Source organism: Notamacropus eugenii, chromosome 1 (genome assembly GCF_028372415.1).
Source record: "Notamacropus eugenii isolate mMacEug1 chromosome 1, mMacEug1.pri_v2, whole genome shotgun sequence".
NCBI classification, from domain to species: domain Eukaryota; kingdom Metazoa; phylum Chordata; class Mammalia; order Diprotodontia; family Macropodidae; genus Notamacropus; species Notamacropus eugenii.
Window position 1 is genome coordinate 712,264,679 of NC_092872.1, and position 16,261 is coordinate 712,280,939.

The 16,261-nt window shown below is 41.0% G+C and overlaps 1 protein-coding gene across 3 annotated transcripts in view; it reads left to right on the forward strand.

Annotated features, from left to right (window-relative positions):
* Positions 1-12,121, forward strand: part of PHLPP2 (PH domain and leucine rich repeat protein phosphatase 2) — an 83,293-nt gene extending 71,172 nt beyond the window's left edge. For all 3 annotated transcript variants that reach the window (XM_072636505.1, XM_072636507.1, XM_072636506.1), the window contains 4 exons: positions 2,717-2,827; positions 3,335-3,529; positions 4,881-5,112; positions 7,290-12,121. In XM_072636505.1, the coding sequence (XP_072492606.1) occupies positions 2,717-2,827; positions 3,335-3,529; positions 4,881-5,112; positions 7,290-8,444 (1,693 nt within the window). In that variant the 3' untranslated portion in view covers positions 8,445-12,121. The remainder of the gene's footprint in view (positions 1-2,716; positions 2,828-3,334; positions 3,530-4,880; positions 5,113-7,289) is intronic.
* Positions 12,122-16,261: the final 4,140 nt, after the last annotated feature.

Genomic DNA, 16,261 nt, shown 5'->3' on the forward strand with positions numbered 1-16,261 from the left:
CAGTCTGATGGAGGAGACAACATACGGACAAACATATACAAACATGCTATCTGCAGGGTAAACAGGAAACACTTACGGGGAAGGCACTGGAATTAAGTGAGGTTAGGAAAAGTTCTATAGAAGATGAGATGTTAATTGTGACTGAAAAGAAACCAGGGAAGTATTAAACATACGCCCCAATGGCCTTAGCTTTGAAGCTAAAGGAAAAATTAACTGAGCTATAAGGTATAAACAGTAAGACTTCATTGTCCCTCTTTCAGTTTTAGATTAGTCCATCAGAAAGGTAAACAGAGAAGAAAATACAGAATTGAACAAACTGCTAGAGAAGCTAGAGCATGAGATTTGTGTTGTCTTTTAAAGACATGTAAAGAGCATGTATATTTCTGAGAACCACATGAATGTTTTACTACACGGAAAATTCACCCTGTATTAAGACACAGAGATAATGCAGACAATTGTAAAAAGTCAGAACTAGTTAACATGTCACTTACAGACCATAACTTAATACAAATAATAATCAGTTCAGGGAGCACAAATGAAAGACTAACCCAAATGGAGACATACCAATTAAATCCTTAAATTCCAGGGCTCAAGTTTTACAGAACAAATTCTTTTATTCAGGGGATTTGTTCTGTGAAGTTTGCATTTAGTCAAAGGGCTGCACGTGAGGACCTAGAGGGCCACATATGGCTTCAAGGCTACAGGTTTCCCAGCCCAGTACCTAAATTATGTGGAAAAAAAATTATAATGCAATCAAAATATCTGGGATGCAGCTCAGGGGGGAAATCATATCCTTATAAACATACATTGACAAAATAGAAAAAGAGAGAATTTCAAACCAGATATGCATTTTTAAAAATGAGAAAGCCAACAAGTAAAATTAAACAAGCTCAAGAGGTAAAACACTAAAGAAGGAACATGTTGGAAGCAAAAAAAAACAAAACACCAAATGAACAATAAAACTAAAAGCTAATGCTTTGAAAAGACTAGAAAACTTGCTGAATCTTTAGCCAATAATTAATGAGAAGGTGGCAGAAAATCAAATTAAAATAACAACTGAAAAAGGTGAAATCACACATACAAACAGGAAAATTGGTTGAAGAAATGAACGATACTTTTAATCGGGAGAAGAGTTAAGGGAAAGATACTTTCTATCTTCCAAGTATTTGGAGGACCATGATATGGAAAAAGAATGATACTTATTTTACTTCACCCCAGAGGGAAGGAAAAGGGCAGCAGGTGAACATGGCAATGGCCAGGTTAGGCCCAGTGCCAGGAGAAGCTTCCTAATTACTAGAGCTACCCCAAAGTGGGATGGGCTGCCTTGGGGAGGAGTGGGTCCCCAAAGATCGGCAGTAGCTGTGATGAACGTGACTGTGTCTTGTCCCTGGCACTACCCTGGCCCCGGGGCAGACCCTCCTGCCTGCCTGGAGGCTCCCTTCCATCCTCCACTCAGCTGTCAGGGTGGTCTTTGAACACCAAATGTGAAATCCTCTTTTTGGCTTTTCTGTTCTCCTAATACTTCTGCATACTGTGCGTCTGTCATTGACGCTACCTCACTTTGTGTTCCTTACATTCGACCTTCCATTTCCTGACTCCCTGTCTTTGCTGGCTGTCTCCCTTATCTGGACTGCTCTCTCCTCATCTCTGCCTACTGACTTGCCTAGTTTCCTTCAGGGTAACAGTCAGAATCCCACCTTCTACAGGAAGCCTTTGCTGATCACTCTTAATGCTACAGCTTTCTATCTGAGAATGATCTCATTTATCCCACCTCATTTAGACATGGCAGCTAGGTGGTGCAGTGGCAGGCCTGGAGTCGGGGAAACTCATCTTTCTATGTTCCAGTCTGGCCTCAGACACTTATTAGCTGTGTGACCCTGGGCAAGTCATTTTACCCTCTTTGCTTTAGTTTCCTCATCTGTAAAATGAGCTGAAGAAGGAAATGACAAACTGCTCAAGCATCTTTGCCCAAGAAAATCCCAAATGGAATCACAAAATCTGACAACTGAAATGACTGAAATTTATACATAGTTCTTACAAGCATGTTGTCTTTGTCCTTAGAGCATGAGCTCCTTGAGGGCAAGGACCATTTTTGTCTTTCTTTGTGACCCTCACAGGTGGAAGGGAAGGGAATAATCATTTATGAGGCACTTGTTTTGTTTCACTAACTGTAAATCTTACAAATATTTTCATTCGATCTCATCAAGTTAGCACTCTGACTGATATGTACGTATTTAGTAAATAGTTATTGAATTATACCTGATAAAAAACTACAACGGACATTTTTACAGAACATGAAAGGTTGTACTGCACTTATTTGAACTCCATAATACTGTGAAGTAGGTATTCTAGTTGTGTTTATCCCATTTTACAGTGGAGGAAACAGACTTCTAGGAGTTGTGACTTGCCCAAGGTCACATAGCTAGGCAGAGGCAGAATGCCTCTAATGTAACGTAATGAAGTTGCCTAGTTTAGTACCTTTTCCAGGGCATTTAACAACAAAGTTCACTTTTCCGCTAGAAATAATGGTATAGCCTATGGAAACAAATTCACATACAAGGGTGGTTAGCCCCATATGAGAGCTATACCCAAAAAATAGGAACCTGCTATAGAATGCCTTTTCCTGTGCCTTTGTTCACATTAAGTTTAAAGAAATAAAGGCCAAGAAAATGCAAAATGGCATTAGTGCCTTACAGTAGTTTAACTTCTTTTGCAGTCATCTCACCACCCTGAAAATTGATCCCAAACCCCTGCTAACGACTGACTCTGCAGGCACATCGACCTTCTGGAGCCACGGGCTTGCTGAAATGGCCGGCCAGAGGAACAAGTGAGTACGTCAGCATCCACCGCAACCTTGCTTGGTGGTTACCCAGAAAGAACTTTTCTGTGCCATTTAAGATCATTTCAATTTTATTTTTCAATGGATGTTTTCTTTTTCCCCAATTACATGTAAAAACAATTTTTAACATTTTAAAAAAAGTTTTGTGTTACATATCTATTCCATCCTCCCTCCCTTTGCTCCTCCCTGAGATGGTAAGTAACCTGATATCGGTTCTCCATGTGCAGTCTAAAGCATTGTTTTTTAATAAAGCCTGCAGTTACCCACTGAATTAACAAAATTAACTCCCTCGTTATGCTGTTTTTCAAACTCAGCACCAATGTCCTATCTAGAGACAATTTTCGTTTGTGTTTGTCATTCCTCCACCTTGTATCTCCCTGAGCACTTACCCCTTCCTCCCTCCCTCCTGACTGTTGGCTTGACTTTTTAGAGTGACTGCTGAGAAAATAGTAACAGTGGTTGGTTATCTGACTTCTCTGACACCCACTGTTGTAGGCTCTGTGTGTCTGCTTTGGCCATGGATAACTTTGCTGATGGTGTGGAAGCTGTATACGGCATATTTGATGGGGACCGGAATGAGGAGCTCCCCCGCCTCCTGCAGTGCACTATGGCTGATGTGCTTCTGGAGGAGGTCTGGCAGTCAGCGGTGGACACAGTTTTCATGGCTAACACGTTTTTGGTATCTCACAGGTATGCAAGTTACAAACCCAGCTTCCTGGTCAGATCTCTGAGGGTCTGGAGACTGACAAGACTGAGGGGAGAATCAGTAGGAGCCTCACTCCCTTATCATAGCACGTGGGAAGTTTGGTTCATTGATATGTAAATCAGTTGTTGGATGTGTAAGCTGACCATATACTAATTGCCTGTGTTCTGTCTTCTTGATCTGTGAGTGTATGGTTCCATTTTTATTTTTCCATCTGGGATCCCCAGGAAGAAGGCAGGGCACTATAGCAGAGTACTATTCCAGGTGTCAGAGGACTTGCCCTGAACTTTCCTTTCCCTAACTGAATAGTTATAAAAGCCTGTCTTAAATGGAAAATTAGGGGGTGTAACTAGACAGTCTCGCCTTCCGCTAGTATGAAATCTGTGATTAGAGGTTTCTGTAACACAGTGGCTGTGTCTGACTTTTTAAGTATTTGAAGTCCTGTAGTCCTTCAAGCATGTTGGGGACATGTGCTGCCATCTTTCTTAGACTTCTTTATGTAATACATTTCAAGAACAGTGTTTTATTAGAGGCTTATTTAGGTTTGATAACTGTATCAAAATAAAATTTATCAGTAAAGAAATGCACTCCCCACCCCCTCCCAGTCTCCCTAGAGTCCTCCCAGCCTTTCCCTGCCTTCACAGAGTTTTCAGTCCAGGGACACTGGCCCTCTGACTATTTCTTAAGCCTCTTTTCTGGCTGTCCCTACACCTGGGATACCCTCCCAGCTTCTTCCATGACCCAGCTAAAAGCTCACCTTCTATAGCAAGCCTTGCCACATTCTCTTTAATGGTAGTATCTTGCCTCAGTTTATTCTCTTTCATCTGTCCTTACATGTAACTTGTCTGTACATAAGTGTTTGTTGTCTTCCTCATTAAAGTGTGAGCACTTCCAGGGCAGGGACCTTCTTTTGCCTGTTTTATATCCCCAGGGCTTAGCATGGGCCTGGTATGTAGTAGGTGCTTGATAAATGCTCCTTCACTGACTCTGAGTCAGAGTCCCCCGCCCCACCAAAGGAAGAGATGGCCCTCTTTCCCCATTCTTTTTCTTAGGCATTCAACTTAAAAGGACTTTATAATAATAATGATGACTAGTATCTCTATAGCTCTTTAAAGTTTCAGTTAGAGACTGTTTCTTACTGAGTACTCCCCATTACCACCTTTAGCCATTACCACCTGTCTTTAAGGGCCAAGTCTGGCTCATGAGCACATCATAGGGGAGCAAGGAGATTTCTTGTCTTCCTATTGGTGGCTATTGAGACTTGAAGCAATTACAGGAAATAATTTGCTAGACTAATTTTAAAGTACTCCATTTTATTTTACTTCTTTGCCAAAACAGAAAATTGGGAATGGCTGGCCAGAAGCTAGGGTCCTCTGCCCTCCTCTGTTACGTGCGACATGATACTGCTGATCCTACAAGTAGCTTCACCCTGACAGTGGCCAATGTAGGCACATGCCAAGCAGTCCTGTGTCGGAATGGACAGCCCTTGCCCCTCTCCAGAGTCTTCAGCTTGGAACATTGCCCAGAGGAGCTGCAGCGGGTAAAAGAACAGAAAGCCATCATAACAGAGGTTGGTGCTGCTTTTTCTAGGCTTTCTTGATGGGGTGGGTCATCTCCATGACATCCAGATGCTTCTTTAACTGCTCTGTGGTTAGAGCTCTCTGAAAGGGACTAGAAGTTTTTATCTTTAACAATTTCTGGGCTAAGTCTGTTCTTGGCATTAGTTTCACATCTAAGAAACTGTTCAAAGGACTTTTGGTTTGCTGGACAAGGAGTCTTTAGTTGACAAATAGTTTACTATTTATATTACAGCAGGAAAGAGCTAGATTCAATGGACAAAAGGTCCATTCTTCTTTCTACACCTACAACATCTTTCCACACATTAATGTTCAAAAAACAAAAACAAACTGACATACAAGCTTCTCCCTTGGTTGATTTGATTACCAGTTTCATTGGTGCCCTCTTCCTGACAAGATGCTTGAGAAAGGCATAGAGCTTTGTTGTTTCATGTTCTCTGCTCTAAAATACAAAGTTATGGTTTTTTTCTTATCTTGTACTGTTTTTCTAGTAAATCGTTTTTTGAAACAACTTGAGGCCTTAGTTGCCAGCGTCTTTAATATTTTTTATCTTCTTTTTTCTTTAAGAGGTCAGTATTTTTGTTTCTGTTTCTCAAAGAGACTGGTTTGTGGATACCTAGGATCCAGTAGCGTAGACGACTACAAGAAGCACATCTGTTAGTATTTACTACTAATTCACTGTATAAAATGCCTTATATAATCCTTTTATGCAGTTAGATTGTTTTCCAAAAATACTTTTGCAGGCAAAGTAAGTCGTAGAAATACCATAGCAATTACTCTTGGACAGTGAATCATTTGAAACACAGTTTAGGGTTGGAAGTGACTTCAGAAGTCTAGCTAGTCCAGCCCTCTCATTTTATAGATGAGGAAATTGAGGCCTGAAAAAGTAGCCAAGATTGAAAATTCAGTCCTCTGACTCCCATAATTAGCAATCTTGTGCACTGCGTTATGATTCATGAACACATATAAACAGACCCCACCCAGCACCAGGAGGGCCTCAGAAGGTAACTCTGAGACATGAATCCTGGCCTGACCTGGATGTCTCCCTGAATCAGAGTTCAAGGCCAGGGCTTCCTTCTTTGTTAATTGATTACTTGATGTGAAGGCAGTTAAAGAGACAGCACAGTGCTGTGGAAGGAGTTCTGGGTTCAGAAAGCACTTGCCTGCCCTGCTCAGAAAACTCATTTATGAAACCAAGGGATGGGGCTACAGTGACCTTCAGGTCCTTTTGAGCTCTGAATCCTTGAAGATAAGTAAAAGGAGGGGGCTGGGAATCCCTAGAATTTAGCGGATTTATTTGTGAATTTATTTGTTTTAGATTGTAGACAGCTTTTGAAGCTGATTTGAAGAACTAATGGACAAAATTTGATAAGTTTACAGTAGAATAAAATCTCTTTCTAAGTTTACATTGATTGTTTCCTCATAAGAAAAGTGTTTTAACCTCTAATAATAGTTAATAAAAAACTTCGCCTTAAAGCCAAACGGTTAATTTTGTATTTTAAAGCTTGTTACGTGGACTTTAGAATTTCTTTAAGGTAGAACAAATCACTTGTGACTTCTTACTTTGTTTAGAGTTGTGTGGCTCAGGATTTGACCTTCCCACAGTTCATTTTTGTACTGGAATCAGAGTCGATAGGCTTGATTTTTTTTTTCTCACTTGGGATTCCTTTGTCTGCTTCCTTCCAGTTTCTTTTTTTAGGCTCTTTGTCGTCAAAGGTTCTCCTGAGCAAACACGTATCTCCTTAGGTCTTTTTAGTTAGTCCCACCTGCCTCTCTAATGAAGGGCCATTTGCAATGACTCATTGGCTTCTGAACCTCTCTCAGAATACTAGTGACAAGGAAAAACGGGGTGACTCGTGCTGGTGGTTTTTTCTAACCCAGAAGTTTCTTTAGGTAGAAAATACATATAGGCTGCTACGTGCTTTGGAAATGTTAGGGCCAAGCAACTTTTGTATTGCATTTGACAGTATAGTATGAAAACAGTGAAGTGTTTTTGGCCATAATCTTATATTTTTGGCTCTGGCACAGGTAAAAACTTTCAAGTCTTTGGAAAGTACTTATGATGTATCTGTTTTCCTCGATGACACATTCTTAAGCAGTAGCCATAGATAAATGTCAGGACCCCTAAGGTTTATTGCTTATTGTTTAAACTAATTGTGTTTATCTTTAGGACAACAAAGTGAATGGAGTGACCTGCTGTACCCGGATGTTGGGCTGTACATACCTCTACCCTTGGATTCTTCCAAAGCCCCATATATATTCCCTTCCACTTACAGTACAAGATGAACTGCTGATCTTGGGAAACAAAGCACTGTGGGAACACCTGTCTTACCTGGAGGCTGTTGCTGCAGTACGGCATGTCCATGATCCGTTAGCAGCTGCCAAGAAGTTATGCACACTAGCACAAAGCTATGGTTGTCAGGACAACGTTGGGGCAATGGTGATCTGTTTGAATGTTGGGGAAGATGGTTGTACTTGTGAGGTGAATGGCCTCAGCCTCCCAGGTCCTGGGGGATTTGCCTCAGCTACCACCATCAGAGATGCTCCAAAGCCAACCACCCCTTCTTCCAGCAGTGGCATTGCCTCTGAGTTCAGCAGTGAAATGTCCACCTCGGAAGTGAGCAGTGAAGTAGGCTCCACAGCTTCTGATGAGCACAATGCCACTGGCCCGGATGCCAGCCTGCTGCCAAGGTCAGAAAGACGTTGCAGCCTCCATCCCATGCCTACCTCTGGGATATTTCAGCGCCAGCCATCTTGTGCCACTTTCTCAAGTAACCAGTCTGACAATGGCCTGGACAGTGATGATGACCAGCCAGTTGAAGGGGTCATGACAAATGGCAGTAAAGTAGAGGTGGAAGTAGACATCCACTGCTGTAAAGGAAAGGGTCTTGAGGCATCTCCTCCTGCCCTTGAAGAGACTTCTGTGACTCTGGGTCCCGAGGAAGACTCTGGAGGATTGTTCTTTAAGTTCCGGAGACAAAATAGCGTGAACGGTGGAACGCTCCTTCCAGTGAGCAAGGAGTTACAGAAATCTCCATCCACTTCTTGCCTCTATGGGAAAAAACTCTCCAATGGCTCTATTGTGCCCCTAGAAGATAGCTTGAACCTCATTGAGGTGGCCACAGAAGCCCCCAAGAAAAAGACGGGCTACTTTTGTGCCCCAACTCAGCTGGAGCCAGAGGATCAGCTTGTTGTACCTCATGACCTGGAAGAGGAAGTAAAGGAACAACTAAAACACCCCCCAGATGCCCGGGCTGGGGCAGACTCAGAGCCCTGGGAGGAGGATCGGGTGGACCATTCAGAAGAATTTGACACTGCTCTGTAACCCTCCAGAAGGAGCTCCAGGATCTGAGAAGGTGATGGATTCTTGTGACCAACAAGTTTGGCATCTGCGTTGGCCACTATCCTGTAGGTGAACAGAAAGGAGGCCTCGGAGATGAAAAATGAGACCAGCTGGGTTTACTTAGAATGAACTAACAACTACCATCAGTGTTGGATTTAACATTTAATTGTGAGTGGAATTCCTTGAGGAGGAGGAGGAGGTCTGCCTCAATCCTGCCACCTGCCATTAACCGCTTCTCTCCTAGGTGAATTTTGAGAACTTGCCCGCCTGGGCAGGAAGGGGCTTGTTTCTGTGGGAGAAGTGACTGAAGATTGATTGTCTTCACAATTACTGCTGAAGGATCTCTGGCTGAATGGTCCCCTTGTCCAGTGTCAGAGCTCAGCCTAAGGATGAGATGTGCTAGAGTCATGTGGCTTTCTTATTCTTCTCTAGGAGAATACAGCCTCCGGAAATGAAGCTCACTGGGAATGCAGAGCCAATCAAACAATTGATTTATGTATGTACTGTAATGGAAGCACTTTTCAATGACTGAAATTTATTTTTGAATCTGCACTCGAGCCAATCATCTTAGAGACAGTCCCACCGTGGTCCCTCTGGTTAGGGACAGCAAGGTGTTGTTGCCTCTCACAGGGGTCCCCAGGAAGGGTTAGAGGGAACAGAGATGGAGGAAAGTTCAGAGTTCTCTTAATAGGGATGTGAATTTTTAAAAGGCAAAAATTGGAATGAAGAGAAAAGCTACAGAGTCTCCTGGTCATGGTGAGGGGATCCAGTTCAGATCTCTTGACAGGAATGGGAAGGGGCTGAGAATTTCCCTGCATATGAGAAGGCGTGATCTGGAGGCTGGCATAATCCCATAAAATGTGGTAAGGCAGTTTCCATCTCCTGCTAGGTAGGGCCAGGGGCTGACTCTTATCCAGGTGACCTTGAGCTATTTTATGTTTCAGGAGAAATTGAGAACAGATGGATGAACCTCCCATATTAGGAATTCTCTCCCTCTAGTGGAGGAAGATCATTTTCCCTGAAAACCAGAGGAACAGATTTTTAACACTAAAATCTGTTTTTTATAGGTTTTCAGATCTTAGAATTGCAGTGACAGAGACTATATTACCCTTTAAAAATCAGTCTTATTATACTATATCTGCTCTCTGTGAGTGTTAAGCTCATTTACTGCTGTATGATTCTTATCCAATTAGAAACATTTCCATGTAAACAGAAACCTTTGTTTTCTGTACTTTTTGCACGTCACTTCTCATTCCATATGGCCCTGTCAGAATGTATTTCCTTGCACATTTTGTTGAATTGCCTTTGTAATTTGAAGATTTATGTAGACAGGAAAGCTAATTTCTCATTTTTCTTCCAAAACTTTGACATTGTCTCATCCAGTCAATTTGGGGGTGTAAGATTTGGATTTGTTGAGTGGTTTGCACAGTCCAAGAAGAAAACAGGGTGGAACCATTTGGCTTTTACTTTACTAGTAGGAATATAAAGATTGAATATTGGTTTGCCAAATAATTTTTAAAAGCAGCTTAATTTATACTTTGTGGGGGACTTGTTGTTCGAAGCAATAATGGCAAACCAGTTGACTAGATGATCAGTTTGCTGACGAGTCCACAATATTGATTGTCTTAAGAGGTATCACATATACACATGAATGTATGGTGCTCATGTTTGCTTTTAAGAGCGATCCTGGTAACTGCTTAATGACCATTTAATGTTAATGGTTTCAGGAGTCCAAATTTAAGTTCTTGTACTGTTAGGAAAATTTTGGTTTATCTGTCATATTGTTGCTCTGCTACTGAAGAACTTGCAACTTCAAATCTTGGATCTGATTCATTCCTGCTTAGAAAGGGACTACAGGGGCACATTCAGAGTTTGAGGTTTACTAAAAAAAAAAAAAAACAAAAACAAAAACCAGGGGGTGCATTATTTTGTGGCAGTAGCACTGTTTCTTTGGAGAAATGAGAAAGCTGTATAGGGAAGAGGCTCAGCTAGTGATGGTAATGCTGAATGTTGTCCTTCCAGAAATGCAGAATAGTTGAAAAAGTAACATCCTCAAATGGAGAAGGCTAATTTGTAAAGATGCCACATGGGAATCACAGCCTCCCTCAGTCTTTAGCTTATATTAATTTCTTTCTTTTCTTTCCCCGGCTAGCTTGTTTGAACAACCACTAGTTCTGTATAACCTGGTGTACTGGGCCTATCCTTTTGACTTGTAAGCTCAGAATTTTGGAAGTTACAAGTGTTCCTATACTGAAGGTAAAATTATTATTACTTTTTTTTTTTTTTTTAGCAAATTTCAGATTAGATTAAAAAAACAAACCTAAATTTGTGGGTGTAGGGAAAAACAATTCTCTTATCCACTCTGGAGGAGATAAGTAAAGGATTGCTTCCCAAAAATCCAAGCAGCTTCCCCCCTCTACCAGAATGGGAGGGTAGGCCTGTTGCCCTAAAAGATGATGTTTAGGAAATTGCATTACCAGATGTCTGTCAGTGGTTCATACCCCAAGCACTATCTACTGTCTTAAGCTCAAGGGACTAAATGTGCCCTTAGATTTCCCTTGTACAGTACCCTTCTTGGGGTTCTGTGTTCTTTGTAAACTGTGTACCTGCCAGCTCTGTGTAACAGAACAGATTAACAGAGGTTCTGAAAGCATACAACTTATTCTGAGGCCTTGAAGCACACCCCCGTGAGTTGAAAATGGACGAATCCTAGGAGTCATGGTGTTCAATCAAAATGGCTTTGGGAAGTACTGTATTCTAAACTTTGAAGAGGAATATATCAGGCCCCAGTACTGTGCTTATCACTGACTCGCCACTCCAGACAAGTGAGGGTTTATTATACCACTGTCAAGCGTACATGTGCAATAAGATGAGGTATTCCCTGTGTATGAGATAGAACAGATGTGAGCAGATTGATTATTATTGGGTACTATGATAGTTTGTCTGCAGTTGCTGCTGTTTTCCAGGAGATGGGTCTAGTTAGTATTAGCCAATCTACTGAGTGTGGAATGATTATCTTATTTTTATATAGAACTTCCAACAAAATCAAGTACTTATAAGCCACTGGCTTACCATCTTTTTCTGGTCACTAATTATCCTGTGAAAAACCTCCATGAGGAAGCAAGTGACAAATATATATAAGAGTGATTCAGCAGCCTCCAAGCCATTCAGTGATGCCTGAAGCAGGCCAGACGATGTGTGACTTGTCTCACATTTCATTCTAGGTAAAGCCATTCAGATTCCCCAGAACACAGAGGTGACATTTTATTTTCAGTTAGTGATTGCCCTATAATTGAGAAAATACTTCCTGGCTTAGGAAAAGAGCCTGCGTATACTAAGTCTTGCTGTGATCATTCAACCACACATAAAAGTCCCTTGTGCTCTAGACTACATGCCCTTCTCCTGGTTTGGTAGGATTTCCCTCACTTTTGCCGATGGACGTTGTCCAGGCAGTGAGTCCACACCTTACAGTTTCGTGCAATCGTTGTCCTATTGTAGTCTGAAGATTCATTACAGTGTATTTTTGATATTTTTGAAATGTGTTAAATTTTTTAATTCAATAACATGAGCCAGAGCATGTTTCAGCAAATCTATTGTTTGTAAAAATAATGATGATGATAATAATAAACAAATAAACATAATATATTTTGGTGCTTTTATTTTAAAGTGAAATGCCTATTATTTTAAAAATACTTGTATGTGATGTTCTATTGGTTCATCATATAGAGAGATTGATTTGGAATTGAACGCATCCTCAGGATTTCCCCTTGTTTCCCTCTTTAGGGTGGGGGAAAATGTATACTCCACATAAATCTTATTGAAATTTACAGATAAGTTGAGATAGGAATATTTTTAGTCAGCTTTTCACATGATAAGGCCAAAAGATCTTTACTTTCATTAATAGTATACCTTGTATATACTTGACATCTCAGGGACGTAGTCTTTTCTTAAAATGCTCTTCTAGTCAATGGAATCTTTAAATTTCATTTTTTTTTCAATCAGTAAAAGTCTGCCTTTTTTTTTCTACTCCCTCGCTGAAATGAGAAAGAAATAAAAACAAAACTCTTGTTAAAAATATGTAGTAGTTAGCAAGACAGATTTCTTCCTTGGCCATATCCGAAGGACAGTGTGTCTCATTCTGTACTCTTGAGCCCTCCACCTCACTATCAGGAATTTGGTGGCATGTTTTAGCATTAGTCCTCTGACACTGCAATTGGTCATTATTGCTAAGAGGTCCCAATTCTTTCAGAATTGTCTGCCCTTACAATATTGTTGTCATTCGCATAAATTTTTCTTCTGTTTCTTACTCTTTTTCATTTCATACAAGTCTTTCCAAGTTCCTCTTCATCACTCTCCTGTCATTTCTCACAACACAGTAGTAATCTATCATATCTGTGTACCATCACTTTTTCAGTCATTCCCCTGTAAGTTCTTGGTGCTGGGTGTACACCCAAAGGTGATCAGAGTAAAAAAACGAAAGGTCCCATATGTTCCAAAATATAGCACTCATTGTGGTATCAAAGAATTGGAAAAAGTGAGTGGCTATCAGTTGGGGAATGAAATCTGATAGAATGTTGTTGTGATGAAAAAAATTCTGGGTTTAAGGTAGCAGAGGCATCAAGGATAGGTGATGATCCTGAGAGTCAAGAAGACTTGGGTTCAAGTTCTGCCTCGGTCACATGCTGGCTATGGGACCCTGGGCAAATCACTTAACCTCTCACGTGCCTTGGGCAACTTACTAAGTTGCAAAGCGGGGGCATTGGTAGAGGGCTTTTCCTCAACGGGAGTTCCCTCTAGAGATGAAATCGTAAGTCTCCATCCTTACCACATTCCTAAACCAAAAATAGGTGAAGGAAGCCAGAGAGGCATAGACACTGACCACAGCAGTGTAAATGAAAGGAAGCAGCCAAACACTAATTATCAGACTTGACCGGGGAGAAGAAATGAAAAAATAGCCTTTTTTTCCTCTCAAGAGATAGCAAATTATGGATGTGGAATATGAACTACACCAGATATGGTGGCTATGTTCTGCTTAATTCCTCTGTTACCAAGGAGAGCTCACTGGGGGAAGTAAACATATCCATATCTGTGACATAAAAACCAAAGGAGTCAATAAAACTTTAAAAAAATAAAATATGAAGAATAAGCCAAATGCTTTAGGACCAGAAAAGGACAAATGTCCTGATTCTTCCTCCTGCCCTTCACCACCCCCCTCCCCCCAAAAAAGTAAGTCTGGAAACCCAGCAGAGCTCTTGAATGTATTACTGAACATGATGACAAAGAGTTAGTTAGCATCACTGCATCTCCAAGATGAGGTTGTGCCAGGCTAACGTCCATGCCTTTCTGATAGCTAACTAAAATGGTAGAGCAGGGAAAAGCTAGGGTTATGATTTACTTAGCTTTTTGCAAAGAATTTAACAAAGTCTTAGGATATTATTGTAGACAAGATGGAGAGATAGCTTGGACTACAGTGTAGTTAGAATTAAAACGGCAGTCTCTGGAGGTCTAGTTAGGAGGGTATCAGCAGGGAGGCATAGCAAGATGATGGCCAGGGTAGAGCATGGTTGGGAATGTGGTATCTGCTTGACATAATGGTCTTTTTATGTTAATAATCTTTTTTTAAACGTTCATTTAAAAAAGTTTTTCAGTTACAATTTTTCTCCTTTCCAACCCCTTCCATTGAGCAACATACCATATATGTAACATAATGTATGTATGTATATAGACATGTAAAACATATTTCCAAGTTAGCCATGTTTCCCCCCCCAAAAAAAGCCAAGAAAAATAAAGTGAACAAAATCTGCTTCAGTCTTCACTCAGAGTTCATCAGTTCTCCTTCTTGAGGTGGATAGCATTTTTCATCCTGAGTACTTTGGATTTTTGTGGATCAGGGTAGCCAAGGCTTTCACAGTTGATTTTTACTACAGTATTCCTGTTACTGTGTACGTTGTTCGAGTTTGGCTCACTCCACTTTGCATCAGTTCATATAAAACTCAGATTTCATAGAGATGAAATTTCGTAAGAATAAATACATGAAGGTTTAATCTTGAGATCAGAGATTCAACTTCAAGTATAAAAATTAGGGGAGGTACATAGACAGCAGTTCCTCTGAAATCTGAAAAAGATTTACCCATTTTTAGTGGGCTGCAAACTCGACATGAGTCAACTATGTAAAAGTGGCCAAACAAGCAAATTCAAGCTGGCATCAAGAGGCATGATGTTCTCTGGCCTCATCAGACCCCATGAAGTATTCAGTTCTGGGCACCCCATTTTAAGGACATTGATAGACACGAGTTACCCTGAGGAAGATGATGTTCAGAATGGTAAAGAGTCCCAAGGTCATATCATCTGAGGATCACTTGAAGGAAACGAGATGATTAGGCTGAAGAAACAGAGGAGGGAATGTAGGGGCAGAAAGCTGATAAATTTGACCAAAAAAGTAAAACCCTCCTTAACAGAGAACAGTCTCTAGGTGGAAGTAGCATGTTCAGAAAGCAGGTCTCCTTTCACTCCCCATTATCAAGGAAGACTTTGAAGTTGCAGGGTAGGTGATGAGTTAGACTGTCAGTGGCTTCTGAAATACCTTCCAACTTGAAATTCTCCGCAGACCTCCAGTTTTAAATCTTCAACTGCTTTCAAGACATCAGCTGGATCTCCCTAGACATCTTAAATTCAACATACTCAAAACAATCCGTCTTTCCCCTAAACTCTCTCCTTTTCCATACTTAACCACCATTCATTCTCGCAGTCCCCTAGACTCGTAACCTAGTCATCTAGACTCTTTATTATCTCTCACCACCCACATCCAAGCTGTTGCCAAGGCCTGTTCATTTTGCCTCTGCAGCATCTCTTGAATACACCTTTCCTTTCCACCCCATCTGGGCAGGTCTTCATCACCTTATACCTGGACTACTGCCTGCTGGTGATCGGTCTGCCTCAAGTCTCTCCACTCCAGACCACCTTTCATTCAGCTGCTAGTGATTTTCCAAAAGCAAAAATCTGACCATCTCTGCCCTAAAGTCCTTCATAACCTACTCCCTGCCCCCTACCTTTCCAGTCTTCCACCTTACTCTTTAATAACACTGGCCCTGGCTACCTTCGAAAGTGTCCATCACTCTCAGTTCTGGGCATTTTCTCTGCTTGTCCCCCATGCCTGGAATATTCTGCCTCCTCATCTTAATCTCCTGGCTTCCTTCAAGTCCTAGCTAAAACCTCACCGTCTATAGGAAACATTTCCCAGTCCTTAATTCTGGTGCCTTCCCTGTTATTCCTATTGTTTATATAGTTTGTACACATATTTGTTTCTTGTACCACCTCTCCCCCCATTAGATTGTGAACTCAAAGTGCAGACAGCCTGCCTTGTCTTTTTTTGAATCCCCAGTGCTTAGTAAAAGTGGGTGCTTCATAAATGCTTCTCGACTGTGATTATGTGAATGAGGGTTTCATTTCAAGATTCAGTGTTAGTGATCTCATTGAAGGGGAATAGTCATTAGTGTAATGTGAAGTGATAATATTAACTTCAGTGGATTGAAAAGAGGTTTTACATAAGGAAAGTTTAATTGGGAATGTAGAATATTTCCAAGTGAACTTTACCTGTTTTAGGAAAGACTATTCTATTTCAAGTTCTCCACTTGAGAAAAAGAAGAGATGGGAGTGCTTTATATATGTTACATGTAATAGCCCTAATGTAGGAAACTTAATTCATGCTGAAGGAAGCATGGCAAAGTAAAAAACGCATGGTATTTGGAGTCAGGGAACACAGGTTGAAATCCTGCTTCCGCTAATTTACAGCCAGTATA